General features: G+C 36.0%; 1 protein-coding gene across 11 annotated transcripts in view; it reads right to left on the reverse strand.

Moving 5' to 3' along the window:
• The window catches only part of ZBBX (zinc finger B-box domain containing), a 119,313-nt gene that overhangs the window by 84,199 nt on the left and 16,985 nt on the right, over positions 1 to 18,129 (reverse strand). For 10 of the 11 annotated variants that reach the window (XM_027585049.2, XM_027585048.2, XM_027585051.2 and 7 more), the window contains 3 exons: positions 13,178 to 13,226; positions 12,162 to 12,271; positions 5,710 to 5,805 (listed from right to left, as the gene is read on the reverse strand). In XM_027585049.2, the coding sequence (XP_027440850.2) occupies positions 5,710 to 5,805; positions 12,162 to 12,271; positions 13,178 to 13,226 (255 nt within the window). Of the gene's footprint in view, positions 1 to 5,709; positions 5,806 to 12,161; positions 12,272 to 13,177; positions 13,227 to 15,170; positions 15,417 to 18,129 lie in introns of those variants that run through there. The other variant, XM_027585052.2, reaches the window with a different exon arrangement.

The following is an 18,129-nucleotide window of genomic DNA, read 5'->3' on the forward strand; positions in this document are numbered from 1 at the left end:
TAATATTTATAAATAGTAAATTTATATAAGACATTTATGTTACCTAGACTCTAAAATCATGAGAATTTATGATAATTCCTTTTTAAGGGGACATTTACTCCTCATCCTTACATATCTATCTTATTGCTGAGACTTTGGGGAAGGAAGTGAGCATGCTCACCTCTGCCCCTTCCGGGTTTTCTCCCTGAGTGCTGCCTGTCCAGAGAAGGATACATTGCAATCTAGATATCCATTAAGAAGTTTTACTGGCAAGCCCTGCCCTGGCAAAGGGAAATGTCTGCCATTTGGGGGTGGGGGTAAAAAAATGTTCAATTCTAGGAAGAATCAGGAAGCTGATTGTGGCAATCAGTAGTTCTAATTGCAGCAATAATAAAATTGTATTTTGATATCTATGTTTTCACTCATATCTATTTCTCACTTGATTCAGAATCTGAAAAATGAAGAAAGAAATGTTATACATTGACCTTCAAAAATTGCAGCACACTCTAAAATTAGTCCAAAAATTATCTATAATTCCACTCTGAATTAGATATTGTCATGGGTCAGGTTCCCAGGAAACAAATTCTGAGATTTGCCTGCCTGATTTTTCGTGGGAAGTGCTCTGAAAAGAACAAGTATGATTGGAAAAAGAGGTAAATTTGGGCAAAGAGGAAAACTGAATTTGATGCAATTGCCAATTCCAGGGAGAAGCTGTGATGGCCTATCAGCTGTTCTCAACTGAGGCAAGGGTCTGCTGCTGGGAACTTGTACCCTCACACTGACCAGATATTGGACCAGAAAATAGCTGCCTCCAGGAATGGAGTGTAAGCTTGGAAGTGGCATTTCTCTTTGGGCAAAAGCAGTTCCTAAGGAGAGACCTAAATATGATCTATCTATAGGCAAACATGCCTGGCAGCTAAGGAAAGGAGTATCTCAATCCTGAAGAGGAGGATCTCGGTGGCACACCATGGCATCTGTAATATGTGTATGCACAGCATTTAAAATGGGTCCATTAAGATCATCCTAGTAACAATGATATTGTCCAAATGACTAGCTATAATCTAAAAATGCTGTATTATTCTTAACATTAACAGAATAATGATAGTATGAGCCTATAAGCTGATATTGGGCATTGTCAACTAAAAGAAAAATTATCATAAAGTCAGTAAGCTTAAATAGTATTCTGATGATAACTGAAGTTCTGCCTGGTGATTATTTTCCTACATGTATGTTCAATCAAACATATATCCCTATTTATATCTATATAGACATAACTTTCTTTGGAGATTAAAAAAAAAGAGGCTGCATATAAATGCTTTATATGAGAAACATAGAAATTCTACCTCAATTATCTCTTCTCTCATTAATAACCACCCCCCTTCCCAAGATCTCTCCTTTCCCGTTAAGAAAAATCTCCATTCCAATTAAGAAAATACACATACCAGAATCTATTAATGATTTACCTAATCCAACCTCCCTTTGTGCATGTCATGTTTCATAAGGGGATATCTTTTGCTTGCTTTCCCCCCCATCTTCTATTATCTCTGATTAATCTTGTCTCATGTTTGTTTGTATGTTGGTAAAGGAAATAGAAATGCCTGATAGATTAAGACCTTATTTTCCATCAATGTGAGGCTTACCCACTGAAGAAAACTTTTGTTTCAATCCTTAAAGTGTTGCAAATCATTCTAAATGTAGAAATAGGATTTTCATCCTTAGTAATTCCCCTCATGCATTTACACTTTATTTTGCAGATAATTAACTATTTAACAGAGATTGGAGAGGTAAAAAAAAAAAAGTGTTAGAATCACTGCCAAGTATAAATCAATCATAAATCAAAAGAAAGGCCCTTTGAAATTATAATGTCAGTCAACATGGAAATGGAATAGTTTGCCTTGAATTTTTTCAAGGATTTATCTCTTAAGTAAAACAAAATATGCAGTACAAAATGGTCCCTATTGACTGTAAACTTTCTAAAGACTCACTGGGCTGTAGGATGGGGGCTTGAACAGTTTACAGCAATCAAATTTGGCTGTGCTTTAAAATAACCAGGAACGTTAGCATAGGTTATTAGAATATAAAAGTGGAGTAGCCATTAGCCTAGAATTCTTGCTTTTTATAGAGTAATGCTTAAAAGTCAGATATCAAATGTCTGCTCTAACTTCTCAAATTTGGTATGAATTCAGCAGTCAATAAAAAAAATCTCATGGCTTTGACAGTTGCCAAAATAGTGGAAATGTAAAAATACTATATGACTGATTAACGAGAACTAAACAGAGAGAGACACCATTCACTACTGACCAGTGGTCCTCAGGCCAGGGAACAGCAGCGTCAAGAACCTTTACTGATAGGGAAAGACCAGGGAGAATGATGGAAACAAGGAGGAAAAAAAAAAAACAAGATGACTGCAAAAAAAATTAAAGGGCTAAACAGAGAACAGAAATAGGAAAAAAATGACAGATAACTAATGTGACAATTGATTAAAATCAAGAAGTGATGGCAGAGAACGAGTGAGACCATGATAAAGAAGAAAAATGAAGTACTAATCAGAAGAGCAAATCTCTTAGGAGGAAGGTGTAGCTCCACCTACTACATCAGCTAGTTGAGGCCTCTTATTAACTGTTGTAATGGCTAGTGGGCAAAACAATGAGCAGGAGTCAACAAAATATAGTGAGACTGTATTCACTGTATTCTTTACTAAGATGGGAGGGAGTATGTTATACATTTTGAAAGTTTCCTTAAAACAAAAACACATTTTTATTTTTTATTTTTTTTATTATGTTATATTAATCACCATACATTACATCATTAGTTTTTGATGCTGTGTTCCATGATTCATTGTTTGTGTATAACACCCAGTGCTCCATGCAGTATGCGCCCTCTCTAATACCCAACACCAGGCTAACCCAACCCCCCACCCCCCGCCCCTCTAGAACCTTCAGTTTGTTTCTCAGAGTCCACAGTCTCTCATGGTTCATCTCCCCCTCCAATTTCCCCCCCTTCATTCTTCCCTTCCTGCTATCTTCTTTTTTTTAATTTTTCATTGTTATGTTTATCACCATACATTACATCATTAGTCTTTGATGTAGTGTTCCATGATTCCTTGTTTGCATATAACACCCAGTGCCCCATGCAGAGCATGCTCTCCTTAATACCCATCACCAGGCTAACCCATCCCCCCACCCCCCTCCCCTCTAGAACCCTCAGTTTGTTTCTCAGAGTCCATCATCTCTCATGGTTCGTCTCCCCCTCCGATTTCCCCCCCCTTCATTCTTCCCCTCCTGCTATCTTCTTCTTTTTTTATTTGTTTCAGAGGTACAGGTCTGTGATTCAACAGTCTTACACAATTCACAGTGCTCACCATAGCAATACCCTCCCCCAAAAACACCTTTTTAAATTTAAATTTTTGTTGAATGAATAAATAGTCAAATTTACCTGATTTATTTGGAAAACATCTTCAAGGTATTTCACTACATAGCAATCCGGGTAAGTGAAATGATGTTATATAAAAAGAGTAACAATATATGTTCAGCTCCCAACATGGGCATTCTCCCCATACTTTTCTCTAAGGTTAGCCTCCTATTTTGATTTCCCCAATAGGCAATGAAATTCCCAGGACTATCTTCAAAACAGCATCAAGTAGCGACTTTTGCCTTCACAGACTGGAGGGCAACACAAGGACTAACATGAATATGGAAAATACATAGTTCTCTATCGGTATTTAACTTTAAAATATATACATAAAGGAACCCCTGTGTTTAAAGAGACCTCTCAAGGATTCCTCATCACTTGCTATGCTCTTTGATTCACACCTGTTATAAAATTCACTTCCATTAACTTTTAGAGATAAATGTGTCTTCCACAACTTGAGATTCACTAGGAACTTAAATACCATTTTACTATTTCTGGCTTACCAAACTTTCCTCCCCTGCAATCAAAGCTAGAAAATGTGATGCTGGCAGGATATAACAACAGTGTATGATACAAAGTACATATTCAAAGTATTAATTCTCTCTTCCCTATCAATTCTACACTTAGAATTACATGAGAATCCCATCTACAAAGATGACATTCTTTTTAAGATATAGAAGACACTGATTTTAATGACATTAATATGGAATAGAAAAATACAATGTTTAGAAAGCATATGCTATGTTGCATTGCTTTTAGTAAGCATGATTTGACCCATATCATATCTGTCTCTGGATAACAATAAGCCATATCACAGCACAGTCTGTCTTTTGAAATTGATTGTGTATATTTGTGTGTGTGTGTGTGCGTGTGTGTGTGTGTGTGATGTGTATGACAGAGAGAGAGGGAGAGAGACATGAAGGAGAGGAAAAGAGATGGGGAGGGAGGCAGGGAGAAGAGAGAATCAGATCTCTATAAGTCTTGAAGGAAGGATCCATGTCTCATTCTTCTCTGTATCTTCCAGACCAGCTAGGCTGTGCCTAGCTCACTGAGCGATAACTCAGAAAATATGCTGAAAAAAAATCACTGGATGGAAAATTCCTAATATGAGCTCACAGGGGGTAATTAGACTCTTTACTCTTAAAGTGGAACGCCTTTAAATTCTACATTACTTCTATATTAACAATTGCATTCACTTTTATAGACATTAATTTTCATTTCTGTAACTGTCCAGTTGTACAAACCTTCCTGAGACAGGAGAGTAACAGGTGGTTGTTTGTTTTGTTTTGTTTTCCCTCATGATTTCTGCCAGGAAGCTCTAAATATTGAGTAGCTGCTCACAAGTAAGTAACTCTGGTAAATACTGATATGAATAAGGTCTATTTTATGTTTTGTGGTTACTATGACTTGGGTCATCAGCATCCTTGAGAGTTATCAATATTTACGTTGAGGTAACATGTAAAAATTGAAATCTTCCGGTGATCTTTCTAAATATAGATCTGATCATCTCCTTCCTTTTGCCTACAAGATATTAAAATCTTTAACCCATTACACAAGGTCCTTGGTTTTCACTTTTATCCTCAGATCCTTAAGAGCAGGATCCTAGTGTATTCATCTGTGTAAGGTACTGCCTAGCACAGACCCTGCTTTCTGAAAGGCATTCAACAAATATTTGTTGAATAAAATGAATGAAATCTATGACAAATCAGTGCACTGTTAAATGTAACCAGCATAATATGTCATATCTATATTAAGCCATATTTATTGTTTAAGTATTAGAATTTTTAAACCATCTGACAGGGTTTGAGGTTGAGCATTTCACAGAACAATGACTATATGAGGAAAAATAAAAGCTTCTACCATGTAGGAGGAAAAGTAAAAACCTGAGAGATAAGCTTATTTAAATGATAATGGGTGAGAACAAATAAAAGATGAATTAAAAAGAAAACATTAGAGATTTCTATTTATAAACTATATAGAAATAATACTTAAACCATGCATTCATTTGAAACCACAATAGATTAAAAATACTGTCTAATTTTTAAATGTCAAGTTCACAGATAAAATGCATGATCTAAAAACTCTAATCAAGCTAATGTCTCAGGAACTATATTAAAACACAGTTTAAATAGCAAAATAGAACCCAGATTAACACTCAGTAAAATAATTTTAAGATATATGTAAAGACTGTACATAATAGAATTTTAGAAATTAATATAAATCATCCTAAATTCTAGATAATTAAACATGTTTTAAATGTCTTTGTGTTGAAACATTTTATAAATACACTACAAGTAAAGCATTTTTAAAAAGTCATACCTGCAAAAGAGTTGTTCTATGGAGCTTCAGTGCCCCCTTCTGGTGAATTTTAGCAAAGCAACCCAAACAATAATCTTCTCCACATTCAAGGCATACCTGAAAAGACATTAAAATATCAGTCTTTAATAATATGACTTTGAGAAAGCATTTGCATAAAGAAGTCATCGTTCTCATCTTTATTTCTCCATTTACATGCCATATGTTATCAGAATTGAGAAGCCCAAGGAAATTGGAATAATTTGACCCGAAAAACTAACCTGTAAACGCTAATTACTCTCATATCAAAATAAATTTAATAGCTTAAAGAAAGTAGCTTTTAGATATATATGTGTTAGATGCATATATGTATCTACAATTCCGAATAAATCATAAAAAACCAGCAACTTCAGACCAAACTTCTTGACCTGGTAAAAACTAAGCAGCATTATCTCTGGGTCAACTTCATTTTTATGAGTTCTTTAATTTTTCTCTATTAATTTACATGGCACAATGCGTATACTATTTGTCTCCAAAAATCCCCACTTCTTTCACTGGCACTAATTCAGTGGTGATTCTCAAAATATGGTGTGAGAATTATTCTTAGAAGATTCCTCAAAGGAAAGAAAGTATAAGATGAAGAACTGGATGGAACCACATCAACATGTGAGCAATTTTTATGACTGGTGAAATGATTATGGACAAGTTTGTATTTATCTTTCAAATTCTCTATGGTGTTAAAATGCGATTTTTTTAAAAATTTGTGGATAAATTGATGGGCTATACCTGTACCTATGATGGCGCCGAGCAAGACAAAGTAAAAAGAAAGAAAAAGTGGAATTTTTACTGCAAGTGAAATTACTACATGCAGTTGTACAGCCACTTTAACATCCTTTACAACATGAAAAAAAGCAGCCCAAATGGCTAAGACCTCTAATTTTCTTGAGTTTGGCCCAGGTTCAGAACACCAGCAGCACAAATAAGTTGCAGGGTCTGGAGAGATGACGTCAGAAAGTCTGCGTCACAGAGCCCACATTCCCTTTGATCCTTTTTCATTTCCTCTCCCTCCACTTCGCATGCCCACCACCATTCTTCCCCTCCTTCCTCTCTCCTCCTGTCAAGGAATCCTATGCAGAAAGCAGCTGGGGCAGACTGGGAAGAGGTTGACCAAGCTCTTCTACCCTACACTGGGGAGTGACTGACTGAAATGTGTGATACAGTGACGAATCCCAAAAGGCACTGTGCATATGAATCACCTGGAATTGTGTTACAATGAAGACTGATTCAGGAAGTCCAGAACGGAGACCTAGATCCTGCACTCTAACAAGCTCCCAGGTAACGTCCACGCAGCTGCTGGTGTGCAGACCACACACCAAGTAACAGGCACCAGAATGTATAGGGTATAGAAAAGTAGAGTGAACGCTTATTAAAAACCCAACAGGAGTCCATTAATTTTTAAAAATTGTATTATAAGTCTCCATGTGATGACAGTTGCCTGCAATAATGTGGCCCGGTTTATTAAATATAAGATGATTAGGACAACACCGACAACAACTACCAAAGGTAAAAAGAGTAAGACATTTTATATAACTAATGAAACTAAAAAGAAAGGCTGGAATCACATAACAGTAACAATATCCACAACATTTACCGAACACTTAATCACTGTTCTAAGGGCTTCTCATCACTGAATCCTCACAACAACCCTGTAAGATTAACATGATCATTGTATATCCATTGCAAAGAGGAAGTAACAAAGGAACATAATGATTGGGAATGTGCCCAGTCACACAGCTAATGGAGCCAGGATTTTAATCCCACAGTCTGGCTCAAAGCTCAAGCTCTAGCCCATGACCCAAATTACTAAAAATCACATTGACCATTAATTACAGCACTAATCATTTATTGAAAAACCTTGATAAAATCTGCAGTAAGATAAAACCCAATGTGTCAAATGACTGCATGGGAGCTATTTATCAAAATCCAAATGTATTTTTTTCAAATGTGATTAGCTATACAGAACTGGATTTTTTGTTTAAGTGAAAGAAAAATAAACACTGTCCCTAATATCAGAACTAGTCCTACCCTTTCAACTCATGTTTCAAGAACAGTCTCTTACAGAAATGATGATTAAAACATTATCTAGATCTATAATTTTTAAGTGCACAAATACAAAGTTATAATTTCACATATATACATGGCAGTATATTTCAAAATGTATTCTGCATAATTTTTATTTAACATAGCTGCTAATATTTTAATAAATTTCTCAGACATATTTGGCACTGTCTTTACAATGTAATGTAGAAGACTGAAAATTAGTTTGAACATTGAATTCTAAGCCAAGTATTTGTTAACAACAGATTTTTAAGGAAAGTAGCCAAACGGATGTTGTAGACTGGAAGATCAAAGCTGGAATTGCAGAGTAAGCTTATATATTTTGTTATACACGCATATTTGGATTTAAATTGGGTTAAAATGACCGCCAACTGGAAAATCTTTTTAGGCAGTTTGTATAACTGGCAGAAACGTACTAAAAATGTAGATAAGGACTCCATTCCACCACAGATGCTTCTTCAATGATGGAATACCCAAGTGCAGTTTTAGCAAATATCTTTTTCATTTGATCAAGCCTAGATCAGTTGTGCTAAGTCTTTAGAATCCCTTTGAGTTTAATTAAATTATCTACATTTGCCAAATTAATATATAATTTTTAACAATTCATTTCACTTTTGCCATGTACAAACAGCCTAAAGCTACTGGAGTTTCTTTTAAAAATAAGGAATTTGGAGATTTGGGGTTTTATTTTTACCATCAATGTATGTGAATGCATCAGGAGATATAAAAATATGCCAACAACAAAACACACAATTTACTGTCTCCTCTCCATGTGCCAGGCACAATGCTAACTATTTCATATGCATTAACCATTATTCTCAGTAACTCTGAGTATAGACTACCATTACCTATATTATCCCATTGTTAACAAATGAGAAAACAGAAATACAGAAGAATTAAACCACTTGCTAAAGGTCACATAGCTAATAAAAGGTAAAGTCAAAATTCAAACCTCCAAAATGCCAAGTACCCCCTACCTCCCATATACAGTTTACCCTGATGATGGCCCTATCATACCATATAAGAAGGTTTTCTCTCACTACATAACAAACATTACCATCTAGAATGATGGATGCTGAGAATACGAGATAACCTTAAGTTTACCATCACCATGGTCTATTTCATTAGATGTGCCTAACTTGAATTTTTAAGTAACTTACCATGGTACTTGACAAATATCATGGGACATTACTTTCATTTCAAATCAAACAACATACTTTCTTAAAATCTTAGCAAAATTCTTTAAGAATGTGTAGGGTCTAAGTCCTGGCTTCTATTTCTAACAGTTTTCAGGCAAATCAGCCTTTTAATCACTGCACACATCATCATTCTTATCTGCTTTCCAGACGAGGCATGTGCCATTTGTCTTGTCTGGGATGTCCTCTTCTTGCTTTTCCTTCTCTTTGGAAAAACAGATCCTTTATTTTCAGGTCCAGTTTATCTACCTACATATGCCATATTGTTCAAATTTCATGGCCTTTAAACAGTGCTCAACATAGAACAGGATTCACAAGAAATATTGACAGCTCCTACATAAATACTTTGTTCAGATCATGAACAGTGGACCTCAACAATTCAAGTGAGCCAGTAAGTACCTTTTAGCTTTCATACTTCCAACTTCAGGAACATTAACATTGTTTGTATTTTTTTAAAGATTTCTGGATAGGTGTAACTTGTGAAGATTTCTTAAATTACTGTCCATCATTACATCAAATAAGAAAATAGCGTGATGTAATAATAAGAGCATTGTACCAAGAGCCAGGGTTTTATATTTAATATTGCTATCAGCTCTTTATTAGACTTACAGTATTCTAACTCTCTTAGACCAGCGAAAACTGCCATGAAATAAGGACAGTTATAGAGTCTCAAATCAGAAATGATGATGGCCAAATTCTCTGAAACTAAAAAATATCATTATAGTAATCTACAAATATTAGTTATAATCATTAAATTCTTTGGGGGAAACTGCATGTCAAGGGTGTGTAATATTTTAAATTATATCAGATATTGGAGTACTTTTAATACTAACTGAAAGCAAGATATATCTGAAGTCTTTATTACAGTAAAAAAAATGCATTCATTCAATAAATATTTGATGAGTGCCTACTAAATTACAGGCATAATTCTAGGTGGTGGGCATACAACAGTGAACAAACGAAATTTACATAGGTAAGTGGAAAATAAACACATAAATACATTTTAAGGGGTAATAAATGCATTGTGGTTGCATGGAGCAGCTCCAAAAAATTCAGGGCTACTCAGCTGTTGCTTGTTTACAAAGGGCTGCAGGGGCAGGGAACATTTGAATTGACCTTTATTCTGAGGAGACTGTGCAAGGGAGAAAATATGTTGGAGAGATACTAAAGGTTCAATTTTGAACATGTTAAGTTAGTGATTATTGTTAGACATCCAAGTAGAGGTGTTGAGTAGGCAGTCTGAGTTGGAAAAGTTCAGGGGAAGGAGATGAGTAAGAGATGTAAATTTGGGAACCATCCATGTAGCTATGGTCTTTAAAGCTGAGAGAGTAGACAAAATTACCTATCAAGAGTAAGTAGATGGATGGGAAGGGGGTTAAGGACTAAGCCCTGTGACAGTCCAACATTCAGGGGTCTAGAATACAGAAAACCAACAAAGACTGAGAAGGGACAGCTAGCAAAGTAAAATGAAACAAAGAGAGGATCATGTCCTAGAGGAAGCCAAGTGAAGAGTCACAAAAGAGGAGAAGAATACTGTATCAAATATTACTGATAGACTAAGATAAGAACTGAGAATTGGCCACTGTATTTAAGAATATGAATGTCACTGGTGACCTTGATAGGAGCAGTTGCTGGACATAGACCCAATCCTGAATGGCAAGGGTTCAAAAGAGAATGGGAATTTAGCAATTCCACTTCTGGGTCTATACTCAAAAGAACTGAAAGTAGAAACCTGGACATATATTTTTATACCCACGTTCATTGCAGCATTATTCACAATAGTCAAAAGGTGGAAACAACCGAAGTATCCACTGATGGATGAACGAATGAACAAAATGTGGAATATACATGCAATGAAATATTATTTGGCCTTAAGAAGGAAGGAAATTCTGACACATGCTACCATACAGATGAACCCCGAAGACATTAAGTAAAATAATCCAGGCACAAAAGGACAAATACTGTAGCCTCCACTTATATGAGGCACCTAGAATAGTCAAATTCATAGAGACAGAAAGTAGAATGAGAAAGTAAAATGATGGTTGCCAGGGGCTGACAGGAGGGGGGGAATGCGAATTATTGTTCAATTAGTACAGTTTCAGTTCTGTAAGATGGGAAGAGTTTTGTGGACGGATGGTGGTGATGGCATCACAACAACGTGAATGTACTTAACACCACTGAACTGTACTCTCAAAATGGCTAAAATGGTAACTTTTAAATTATGGTGTATTTTGCCATATTTTTTTTTAAAGTTCATGAAATCAGCAACAAAGAAAAGTTAGAAAACTGTTGGAAACCATTTTGGGGCTCTTTTTTTTCAATTTCACTTCAAAACTTTTTTTTTAAGGTTTTATTTATTTATTTGACAGAGAGAAACACAGCTACAGAGGGAACACAAGCAGGGGGAGTGGAGAGAGAGAAGCAGGCCTCCCGCGGAGCTGGGAGCCCGATACGGGGCTCTATTCCAGGACGCTGGGATCATGACCTGAGCCGAAGGCAGACGCTTAATGACTGAGCCACCCAGGCACCCCTCACTTCATAACTTTTAAGGAAAAAAAATAAACATCATTTGAGGGAAAAAAAAAAAGACGTGCACATAAATGTCCATGGCAGCCTTAAACACAGTAGTAAAAAACTGGACAGTAGTTGGCTTTGTAGTGGAAATGAATTGGAAAAGGCACAAGAGAACCTTCAGAAGTATTCTATTATATTGATGGGGCTGTATACATTTGTCAAAAGGCATCTAATTGTACATTTAAGGTCTCTCTTTCACAGTAAGTACATTATACCTCAGTAAAAGAGAGAGAGAGAGAACAGGAAGTGAGAATACGATGAGAGCAAGTGTAGATAACTCTTTAGAAGTTTTATTAACAAGGGCCAGAGGGAGATGCAGTGGTCACAGAAGAACTTTTGGTGTAGTTTTGATTTGGAAAGTACTGCAGCATGTTTGTATGCTGACAGGCATGATCCAAGAGCAAAAGGTAGGTGATATCCTTAAACTGGAATGAGAGGGTAAGATGCAGTGCATTGAACAGGGCGGCATGCACACTTCACCTTTAGAACGGCAGCGAAGGAAAAGTATCTGGCTCCCAAAGCAGGTCAAGTTGCGAGAGTGAGGCCATGTGAACATTAAGTTCTAGTATCTTTTTATAGTGCACATACCAGCACAGCAGCTTTGTTCTCACACTGTCCACAAACCTTCCCTTTTATCTTGGATTTTTCACTTTCAGAAGGATTGGCCATCTTATAATTAAGTGGTGGTTTCACTGGCTCTAGAAGGAAAAAAATAAATGTCAGGCCAATCACATTAAAATATAAGGTTCAGTTTTCTGACTGATAAAGTAATGAACTTATGCACATTTCTAAATTCTCAAAGAGTATTTAAATATTAATTGCCCAGTAAGAATGGTGTGCAGCCAAGTCTACTCTTCCCAGTCAATTGTGGAGGCCACAGTCCCCTTCGCATCCCCTTGTGACCTCAGGGCCCATATACCTGCCCACACCCATTCTGCTTAAAACTCACTTGAATCGGACAAGTGAAATCACAGAATGTCAAAAACTACACTCTTGATAGAATCCCTATGGCTTTCTGTCCCATCTCCAGATCAAACTAAATGAAGCTCACAGAGAACCATCTTCTATAATAAATGTTATATAGATTTCTAGAATTTGTTCTACCAAATTATCTTTTCCATTCAAATTAAATGTGCTTATCCTCTATAAAAAATTTATTTCTTTTGGAATTACTGTGAATTCAAAATTGATTCTTGGGTTTTGCTATTGTGAAATAATTTATTAAAATATAAAGCCATTTTCAATATTCTTTTAGATTGCTAGAAGGAAATTTTCAGTATATAATTTTATATGGCTCAATTATCATCCTGGTTAAAAGATTATATAAATAGAATTTACAGAACAGTACTATCAAAGTCCTCACTTTTGAAAACGTTATTATTATATTCATATTTTAACATTTTTTCACATAAAATAAGGCTGCCCCCCCGAAAATAAATAAAATGAATTTGAATATCAAAAGTCTTTTCAGAGTCATCATTTGGGGGTTTAGAATCTTTATACTGCATGAACAATTCTAACACTTCAATTTTCTATGAAATTCAAATGAAAAAGTAAGCAAGTTATATCTTTAGCATCTAATAACACAGTGGTGAACTGTTTACCTTGAAGTTGCTCCTTCAGTAATTTTAATTTCACTTTTCCAGCAGAAAGCTGTATTAATAAAATAGATATTATTTGTCAGGTATACAGTCTCTTATTCAAAGAAAGTTTAAGTTACTAACAAAAATGGTAGAGAGCCATAACGTTTCAGTGCATCTTGAGCAAAACAAACATTTTGAGAGAATAATATAAAATTAATAGAAAATCATGATTAAAGCATACATAGAACTTTTAAGAGAAAATACCAAAAAAAAAAAACTTGGAGACATCTAAACCACTTTTAGAAACATGCCATAAATTATGTTTTGAACAAAAATAATTATATATCATCATGAAATTATTTTAGGAAAGCACTAGTATTCAAATACTTAAAGGCTCAGTAAGCCTTTTCTATCTCTGATCTTTCTGAGACACACAAAGTCTAATATTTGTGTAGACTAAATCTAAACTGAATTCTGACTGAGCCACTGTGCTTACATAACTGTAGAAGCCAATATTATCTTATTTGTCTAATTTGGAGAACCACATGTTTAAGCATCATAGATTTAGCCTTCAATATATTAGCTGTGATCCCTGACTTTCTGAAGTTATAGCCAAAATATTGAGTAAATAAGCTTCGCTGTTAGGTGTTTCAAATAGTCACTTAAAATCCTTGGATCTTAAGATTTTAAGACATAAAACAGATTCACCAACTGTACATACTTGCCTTGGTCTTATTAAAACCAACATTCAAAGTACACAAACGAGCATGTAGGAATGGTTCACATTTATACAGACCCTGTCAATTCATGCCTAGTTTTCAATTTGCAATCTGCATGCTCAATTGCCCAATTTGTACATGAAAATATGAGAACAACATTTGCCTCTATGTCGACGGCTGTACCAACCGCAGTCATCTTTGAAAATTTAGGCATAATTATTCTCAGTGAATCTAGTGGTTTTGCTTCAAAAGGGCATTTTTTTGTTCACATTCTTTGAGTAGCTGTTCAGATGCTATGTACCAAACACAGCAGAAAAGAAAACAGGATTGAAATAATCAATTTTTATGTGAATCACACTTTTATTTTTAAACTGAAAATGTTATACAAGTTACAGATAATTTAATCTCATTTTTTTTCATAATGAAATTATCCAATATTATTACCTTAACGATACATCTGAATTGCAACCTGATCAATGTGGTTATAGGCTAGCTGGGCAGGATGGCAATGCCAAAGCAAATTGAACCCATTATTAGGGAAATTTTATAATTTGCTTTTATTATCGTAAATATTTTTCAGCTCTATAAATATGGCCATATTTACTTCAAATGATTCAAACTGCATAAAAATATTTCAGTGAACAAACTGCTAGCTGCTATATTTAGGCAGATAGAATTTCCTCCTAAATCTGATTTTCATCTGTTTAGTAAAGAGTTGAAGGTCAGGTAGGGTTGGACCATACACACATCACACACACACATGCATGTATATATGTATATGCACATACGTATATATCCAAAACATCAGGAATTTGATATCCTGAAGCCTATGCCTTATTAACCCACTTCAGTATCAGAGGATGCTGAAGAGGTGCCATTAGGGGTCAGGGAAGCTTAGTGGCTGTACCATACAGACACATCACCTGGGCTGTCGGAGTCAGACTATGCTGTCATCAGCCTCCTTGGCATTGACAAATGCCTCCAAACTCCCACCAATGCCCTCATCTGCCATGCTGGGCCCACACTCCTCCCATTAGCCACCTTTCCAAATATTCTTATTCTTAATCCAATTAGCTACATAACCTTTGCCATTTTCTACTGCTTGTTCTTCTATCCTGGTTCCCTGCTAGTCCATAGAGTCCTTATTAAATAGTCATTTATCCCATGCCTTAAACCTTTCCTAAAAATACCTCTTGCAAAAGTTCACATTAACTGGGCCCACCTTTCCTCAGACACAACCTTTTCCAGAGAACTCTCCAGAGGAACTAGCTCCATTTCTACTCCCTTGCACTCACCAGGAGAGAAGAAAATTTTTCTCTCCGTTCGCTCCTCAGTGTTGCTTCCAGAATATTGCTCTGATCTCATCGTTCAGCAAAGATGCCTCTACTGAAGGTCCTCACCATCCACTGACCGCCTTTATCAATATCCGGGATCCTCTTCCACCTGAACTATAGCAATCTGTTCAGTATTTCTCTCCACCACAGTTCTGGGTGATGATCGTGGAGATTGCAATGTCCATGTTCACCTGACACCCTGATGCTGAAAACCCTCCAACATGCTGACTACTGTGAACATCTAAGTGCCTCTTCAGCCACCTGACCATTATGACCAAACCTTAAACCTAAGCAGCAGTCTGAATGGCCACACCTTCAAAAGCCCAGACTCAGAGCTTCTCAGTGCTAACCATGATCACCTTACCTCCTTCCTCTTAGACCTCTACTTCTACCTACCAATGTGATGAAATAATCCTGACTGGGGTCCCCTACAAACCCATGCTCCCATGGCCCTTCAGCAGTCTACTTATTCATTTCGTGCTAAACCTCAATCATGACTCCCACAGTAGCTACTTCAAACTTTCTCCATTCCAAAAGACTCACATTTACCCCATTTCGCCTCCTTATTATGAGCAGATGAGCCTGCCTTCAAATTTTCTACGAATGTTGAGGTCTTCCCATTTAAATCTTTCCACAGCTTTCTGCCTCACCTCCTGTCAAATGCAACCTCTAAAATTTTACCTTTACTGCCACTTGTTTTCTCTTCCATCTTTCTTATCAGATACAATGTGTCTTCCTTCCATTGGTCAAGCCCTTCTTAAGGATCCATCTCTTCAAAGACTACACCCCAGCAACTGGCATCTCTCTCATTGGCATCTTCTATCTTTCCTCCATTAGTGAGTCCATCCCTCAGCTACAAACTGGCTCACATGTTTCTGAGTCTAATAAACAATATACGGTTGACTCTTGAATGATATGGGGGTTGGGGCACCGATTTTGACCCCGAAAAACTTAACTACTGATAGCCTACTGTTGACTGGAAGTCTTACAAATAGCATAAACAGTTGATTAACACATATTTTGTATGTTATATGTCTTATATGCTGTATTCTTACAATAAAGTAAGCTAGGGAAAATAAAATGGTATTAAGAAAGTCATAAGAAAGAAAAAAATACATTTACAGTACATACATTTATTGAAAAAAATCTGCATATTAAGTGGACCTGAACAGTTCAAATCTGTGTTTTTCAAGGGTCAACTGTAATAAAGTCTTTCCTTGATCCTGTTAGATCCTTGAGAGGTTACCTACCGTTCTCATGCTCCCTGTGACATTAGACTTTACTCACTGCCCCCCACCTTTCTTTCTGTAACCACTTTATAATATTTTTCCATCTAACATCAAATTAAATTCAGTGTTTTTTTTTTAATTCTCATTCTCCACAAATTTTTTAATGTGATTTTCAGCCAATGTTACAATTGGTTTCACATGTAAAATCTTAACATTGCTTAAAACTCTATATAAAGTAATAAGCAAGTATTGTTTTGTATGTTTACAAATATGATAACAGAAGCTCAGAAAAGTTGACTTGCCTAAAATCACAGAGGTAATGAAATGAGTCAGAATTTTAATCAATATAGACTTAACATAAGGTTTCTTGACCTTGATACCATTGACATTTTAAGCCAAATAATTCTTTGGTGGGGACGCTGTCCAGTATGTTGTAGGATGCATAGCAGCATTCCTGGCCTGTAGCCACTATCTATCATTAACCAAAACCCAAAACCCTCTTGGTGGTGATAACTAAAAATGTCTCCAGACATTGCCAAATGTCTCTTGGGGGGGCAAAATTAACCCCTGTTGAGAAACACCGGTCTAAAATCATAGTCAAAACACCTTCGCCTTTACTTTCGTTTTCTATGAAATTACATTACTTTGATTCTACAGCTACCACTCTTCCTCTTCTCAGGCTCCCTTTACTGAAGAGCTGGCAAATCACCTGAGAACCAGCTTGAAAGCCTGCATTCCAGATCCTGGCCCTGATGCTTGACCTTGAGCAAGTGAACTTCTCTGATGTTAAATTACTTCATCTGTGGGAATTGGAAAAATAACAACTGTCTCTTAAGAGTGATATAAGCACTTAATGAGAAAAAAAACAGGAAAAGCAGCTAAACTGTTGACTGGTATAAAATAGATAGTGATTATCAATATTAAAGTTCTCTTTTACCTCCATATTCCTTGAGCTTTATCCCTCACATCTGCCCTTTCTGAGCTTTATCCTTTATACCTTTCTTCCTCTTTTTATAAATTCTTAGGAAGCACATTTACTCTCTTGGCTTCAACGAACACATAAGAAGTCAAACAAAACTCTAAATCTTCAAAATTTGCTAGGTAGAACTTAAATGTGAAAGGCAAGTCAAGTCAAGTCAAGGCAAGGCAGAAAGAAAAGAAAAGAGAGAAAGAAAGAAAGAGAGAGAGAGAGAGAAAGAAAGAAAGAAAGAAAGAAAGAAAGGAAGGAAGGAAGGAAGGAAGGAAGGAAGGAAGGAAAGAAAGAAAGAAAGAAAGAAAGAAAGAAAGAAAGAAAGAAAGAAAGAAAGAAAGAAAGAAAGAAAGAAAGAAAGAAAGAAAGAAAGAAAGAAAGAAAGAAAGAAAGAAAGAAAGAAAGAGAAAGGTAAATACGTGAGGTATGGATGTGTTAATTAACCCTATGGGTGAAATCTTTTCACAATGTATCCATACATCAAAACATCATGCTGTACATTTTAAAATATCTTAAAATTTTAACTGTCAATTACCTCAACAAAGCTGGGAAAAGGAGAGGAAGGAAGAAAGGAAAGAAGGAAAGGAGGAAGGAAAGAAGGAGGGAGGGAGGGATTTCTAAATCCCAAATTTTTTTCAGCTTCCTTCTTTATTCTACCTCCTTGTCAATCAATCCAGCCTAATATCAGTTACACATTTGACTTCTTCCTTTCCTTTCTCAC

The sequence above is a fragment of the Zalophus californianus genome, chromosome 1 (assembly GCF_009762305.2).
Source record: "Zalophus californianus isolate mZalCal1 chromosome 1, mZalCal1.pri.v2, whole genome shotgun sequence".
In the NCBI taxonomy this organism is placed as follows: domain Eukaryota; kingdom Metazoa; phylum Chordata; class Mammalia; order Carnivora; family Otariidae; genus Zalophus; species Zalophus californianus.